Below are 5,954 nucleotides of genomic sequence, written 5' to 3' on the forward strand. Positions count from 1 at the left end.
CAGGCTGGCCTTGAACTCAGAAATCCGCCACCTGCCTCTGCCTCCCAAGTGCTGGGATTAAAGGCATGCGCCACCACTGCCCAGCCCAAATGCTCTTTTAATAAAAGATAATAACAAAGTAAAGTAAGAATAAAAATAATATAGTTTCACATTGTACTTCTGGCAGTTCTGGAACTCAGTTATTAAACCAGGCTGACCTCAAACTTACACTGATCCTCCTGCCTCTGCCTCCTAAGTGCTAGAGTTATACAAATGTACCACCATGTCACACCCATGTTTTGATAAGAGTACCATGACCATGGTTTGTTTTTGAGGCCACACATTGATTATTTAGCAAGTAAATTTGGCCAAAGGTAGAATAAACAAATTGTCAAGCAGTTTATTAAAATTAAAGAAATTGATTGTGAGCATTATTTTGTTTAATACTTAATGTACTTCTCCAGGTTATTGAGATTTTTACTCATAGCTGATTTAATTTTTTTTTTCTGATTTAATTTTATAATACAATCTTTTTCTGTTTTGTAGCAAGTTTTAGAAAGAATCAGTCGAATGACCCAAGGTGATTTAGTGGTGTCCATGGACCAGCTGCTCACCAAACCACACCTGGGCACTTGCCACAAATTTTATATGCAGATATTTCAGTTGCCTAATGGTGAGTCATATTAAGTATATATTCACTCAGTTGGGGACCTCAAGGAGGAGTGAATCATCTAGTTAACTGTATCATTGTTTACTCAGGAAGTATAATATTTGTTAGCGCTGGTTAAGAGGGATACGTTTAAGGTGGGTTTATTTATATATAGATTTTATTTTTCTGGGGGTAGAAAATTCTATTTGGGCCTCTAAATTGTCATCTAAGTCTCTTAATTTTTATTAATTTATTTGTAGAACAAACCAAAACACTGATGTTTTTTGAAGGCTGTCCACAGCACCTCGGCTGCACAATCAAGCTCAGAGGAGGCTCTGATTATGAGCTGGCTCGCGTTAAGGAGATCCTCATATTTATGATCTGTGTAGCTTATCATTCTCAGCTAGAAATCTCTTTTCTCATGGATGAATTTGCTATGCCTCCAACGTTAATGCAAAGCCCTTCCTTCCATTTTCTCACCGAGGGACGAGTGGAAGAGGGAGCTTCTCAAGAGCAGGCTGGTGGCAGCTCCCTCCCCCAGGATCCTGAGTGCCCTCCCGATGCCTTGCTTTCTGACGATAGCACTTTGTTGGAATCGAGGATTGTGCTTGAGAAGGGTGAACTGGATAATAAAAGCGTTCCACAGGCTGTTGCCTCTTTGAAGCATCAAGATTATACTACCCCCACGTGCCCAGCTGGTATCCCCTGTGCTCTCTTTGCTCTGGTACCTGAGTCATTGTTGCCTCTCCATATGGATCAGCAGGATGCTCTAGGAAGTGAACAGCCAGAGACGTCACCAGAGACGTCACAGCAAATAGATGAGCAACAGGATCCCAGAAGTCAGATGAGAACTTTTAGAGACCCTCTACAAGATGACACTGGGATGTATGTAACTGAGGAAGTCACCTCCTCTGAAGATAAACGAAAGACTTACTCCTTGACATTTAAACAGGAACTAAAAGACGTGATCCTCTGCATCTCTCCAGTTATTACATTCCGTGAACCGTTCCTTTTAACTGAAAAGGGGATGAGGTGCTCAACTCGAGATTATTTTCCAGAGCAGATTTACTGGTCTCCTCTTCTCAACAAAGAGGTGAAGGAAATGGAGAGCAGGAGAAAGAAACAGCTGCTCAGGGATCTCTCTGGACTTCAGGGCATGAACGGCAGTGTTCAGGCCAAGTCTATTCAAGTCTTACCCTCACATGAGCTAGTGAGCACCAGGATTGCTGAACATCTGGGTGATAGCCAGACCTTGGGTAGAATGCTAGCTGATTATCGAGCTAGAGGAGGAAGAATTCAGTCAAAACATTTGGACCCTTTTGTCCATTCAAAAGATGCATCATGTAATTCAGGTGGCAAATCAGGAAACAAAACTGAGAGTGATGAAGAGAGGGGATTGATTCCAGGTGATGTCTTATGGCCAACTAAGGTAAGATGTCACTTTTGACTGGGTAAGATTAGAATGTTTTGTCTGTTGAAAAATTACTGAGGCAAGATTAAAAAAAAAACAATATGACAAATTACATGCAGACTTATTAAATACTTACTCTTCTGTTTTTTTCTTTTCTTCTTGAGTCTGGTGGCTTTTATATGAAGTAGAAAAGTAGATTCATAAGGCAACAAAAATGGGATTTTTGGATTTTAATATGCACTTGTAGTGAAGTAGGAAAGGCGTGAACAAAGGGAAAGTGCACTTGTTTAAAGTTTTGGTCTGTATTGCTTATGTGTAATAATGATGTAGCTCTTGACTTTTTCAGTGCTTTAAGATAGGTCTTGTTTTTGTTTTAGTTTTTTTCCCTCCCTACCCCCTTCCTTCTTTTCTTCCTTCCTTCCTTCCCTTTCTTTCTTCCTTCTTTCCTTCCTTCCTTCCTTCCTTCCTTCCTTCCTTCCTTCCTTCTTACCTTCCTTCTTTCTCTTTCTTTTTTTCTTTCTTTCTCTCTTTCTTTCTTTTTTTCCTTACTTCTGTGATCAAATACCCTAACAAAAAGACAGCTTATGGAAGAGTTTCTTTAGCTTGTAATTCTGGTTTTACAGCCCATCATTATGGGCAAATACAGGTAGCAAGAACTTGAAGTAACTTAAGATACCACAACCACAGTTAGGAGCAAAGAGAAAGAAATGCGTATGCTGCCTGCTTGTTTGTGCTCAGTTCTATTTTTCATTACTTATAAAGTTCAAGACCTTTTGCTAGAGAATGGTGTCACCCACAGGGGACTGGGTTTTCTCACATTTTAACTTAAGACAATCACTCAGATATCTTCCAACCATCTTCAGTCCATCTTCCAACCCAGTGTAGATAATCCTTCATTGAGACTCTCTTCCCAGTTGATTCTAAGTTGTGTCAAGGTGACAAAGCTAATCTTCACAGGTCTCATTACATGATCCTGGCTGCTCTTGAGTTCATAATCTTGACTGTACCTCCTTAATGCTAGGAGTATACACACACATATCTATCTATCTATCTAAGAGTAAAAATTGTATATTGTTATTTAATTATATTTTTTTAGATGGAATTAAAGATGTTTAAGGAAGATTTACTTGTGGATGTGTACATTACTAATATTGAAACTTATGAAGAAATCTTTCATTAGATGTAAATGCAGTTCAGTTTACAAAAAAATCTAGTTTCACTGTTAGTCAAGGAAGTGCAAAATGGTGGTGCTAAACAATTGTTTGTGAGACTCACACACAGAACTATAGTGAGAGTCAAGCAATTTTCAATGCTTTTGTATAAATTTATAGAAAGCGATGAGGATATTTACAAGTACTGTCTTATTTTACATGTACTTTTATATACCTTTGACTCAGGATTCCAACTTCTCTATTCTTGACTGATTTAAATATATATCTGTGTGAGGATGCTTGCTTGTACAAGAGTGTGTGTTTGTTGAAGCACTTGATTGTATCCAGTGTTTTTTAGCATGTCTTCAAAAATTAATTCATTTTTGTAGCATATCTCATTTCAGTGAAAACAAAATGACTTTTGTATATGTGTGTATGTATGAACATGTGTGATTGTGCATGTATGTATATATTTGAATAGTGTGAATAAACAAAATAGTCGTTTTAGTTTTTCTTTTGGTGTTTGTTGGTTTGAAATAGGGTTTTTTTGTAGGCTGGCATCAAACTCAAGATCTAGTTGAGGAAGACATTAAACTCCTGATCCTCTAGACTCTACCTCATAAGTGCTGGGATTTCATGAATATGCCACCATGTTGGTCTGAGTGGCTATTTAGCTGTGCAAACTACATAGTTTGATAGGTAGAGTGGCATCTAAGGAGGAGGGACTTTACCTCTACCACTTGAATTTTAACAGGGAACAGGAAAGAGCACAGGTGAAAAAATATCTCAGAAGAGATCTCTAGGCACCATGGATTGATACCATATCCATCTGTCAGGTCATATTGCTTCATAGGAATATATTTTAACTAATTTGTTCTTCCAAAATATAATGCAGTTTTGAAAAAATGGAATGTTTGTGTTAAGAAACAAACTTTTTGGTTCTCTTTCCCTTTCAAGCCCAGCTTTGGGTATAACCAGGGCCTCATTTATGTTACACTCCAACCCCAGTTACTTTACACTTAAGTTTACCTTAGAGTTCTGAAATAGTCTGTGTTCAGAACCCAGCTGCTCTTATAGTTGGCCTTTTGTAAGTCTTCACAAGCATCCAACAGTGATAACAGAAAACTTTATTAACTGAGTGCAATGAATTAGTAGGAGGTGTGTTCCCACATAGGTGCTCATCTGTTCCTTCTTCTTCAGGTGGACTGTCTGAATCCTGCTAACCACCAGAGGCTCTGTGTGCTCTTCAGCAGCTCTTCTGCCCAGTCCAGCAATGCTCCCAGTGCTTGTGTCAGTCCTTGGTAGGATGCTCGTCTGCACCATTGCACCTAGTAGTGGAATTCCAGTAGCATAACAAATAATGCTTGCTTTTAGTTATCATCACATTGATGGTCACATGTGAACTGATAGAATATTTAAACTTATGAAGTAACTGTGAAGGCTTTTTGTTCATGGATAAATAATTGTACCTTAAGTAAGAATGAAAAAACTCTGAGGAAAGAGAAATGTTTTTGTTACATAACTTACAAAGTTGACCCACAAAAGTTGGTTTTTGAAACCAAAAATCTACATTTTGATTATAGCATGTACAATTTAGGTAGATTTTCCCTATGCATAAGTTTTATAAAAACAGTCAGCCTTTTATCTTACTGTTTGTAGTTCTGTCATTGAGTTATGCTACCAGGGCGACCTTTTGTGTCATTAGTGTGTTCTTCTTGCAGACATCTAAGTACATTTTATAATGTTGTAACATTTTTAGTGATCATCATAAAGATCTTACATGCCTGTTTTAGGTTTTCGCTGTTATGTTAAAAAATTATCTGTCAAAAGCAGCCTAAAGGAGAAAGGGGTTATTTGGTTTACAGTTCAAGGATACAGTCTGTCATGGCAGGGAAAATCACAGAAGTTGAGAGGCTGAAGTAACTGATCAGAGGAAGTCAGAGTGCATGCATGGATGCTGTGCTCAGCTTCACTCCCTTCCTCACTGTTGTTTGTTTGTTTTTGGTAGTGATAAGAAAGGTTTTATTTTTCCGGAATAATAAATGTTTTATTTATTACGGAATAATAAAACATTTATTTCCAACAAAAAGATTTTTCTAGAAACTTGTGTAGTTCCAGGACAGCTTTAAGCATGATTTTTCTGAAAGTTCATAGGGTTTTCCCCCTTAGAAATTAATAGGTAATACTAAGGATACAGATTTCAACAACTGTCCATGCAAAGTCTCTAATTTTGGTTAGTTGTAAGTTAGGTATAGTTAGTTGTTTCTCATCGAGAGTGAGAGCTGTTTCCCATACTCAGTGACTAGGGGGCAGAAGGGCACTGTCTTTTCTTTCTCCCCAATGTTGATGGGGATTGAAACTGAAAGACAATTTTACCTCTTCCTAATGCAAATCAGTTTTATTCCATTTATTTTATAGTTTATGCATTCTCATTAAATGATTTTTTAAGGTACTAACAGAATAGGAGTGGAAACGATGCTGTAGTGTAGCTAGTCTATACTTGTTTGGCAGAATGAGGTAAAACCTGCTCTACAGCATCATCAGATATGCTTTCCTTTAGTACTTCATCATAAGCATATTTAATAGTTAGAATATGGTCTTGGTAATGTTGCCATATTTCTAAGAAATCATCTCTTCTTTTAGGATTGTAACAATGGAGTTTTATGGAAAGAATGACCTTACACTGGGAATATTTTTAGAAAGATACTGTTTCAGGTAAAATCTGATTTCTTCCTTATGATTAATTATGCTTTTTTTTTTTTTT

General features: G+C 37.4%; 1 protein-coding gene across 7 annotated transcripts in view; it reads left to right on the forward strand.

The window, feature by feature from the left end:
- Pikfyve (phosphoinositide kinase, FYVE-type zinc finger containing) overlaps positions 1-5,954 on the forward strand; it is a 99,133-nt gene that overhangs the window by 67,164 nt on the left and 26,015 nt on the right. For all 7 annotated transcript variants that reach the window (XM_031367755.1, XM_031367761.1, XM_031367758.1 and 4 more), the window contains 4 exons: positions 526-652; positions 889-2,057; positions 4,391-4,491; positions 5,834-5,905. In XM_031367755.1, the coding sequence (XP_031223615.1) occupies positions 526-652; positions 889-2,057; positions 4,391-4,491; positions 5,834-5,905 (1,469 nt within the window). The remainder of the gene's footprint in view (positions 1-525; positions 653-888; positions 2,058-4,390; positions 4,492-5,833; positions 5,906-5,954) is intronic.

The sequence above is a fragment of the Mastomys coucha genome, unplaced genomic scaffold (genome assembly GCF_008632895.1).
Source record: "Mastomys coucha isolate ucsf_1 unplaced genomic scaffold, UCSF_Mcou_1 pScaffold14, whole genome shotgun sequence".
Classification (NCBI taxonomy): Eukaryota; Metazoa; Chordata; class Mammalia; order Rodentia; family Muridae; genus Mastomys; species Mastomys coucha.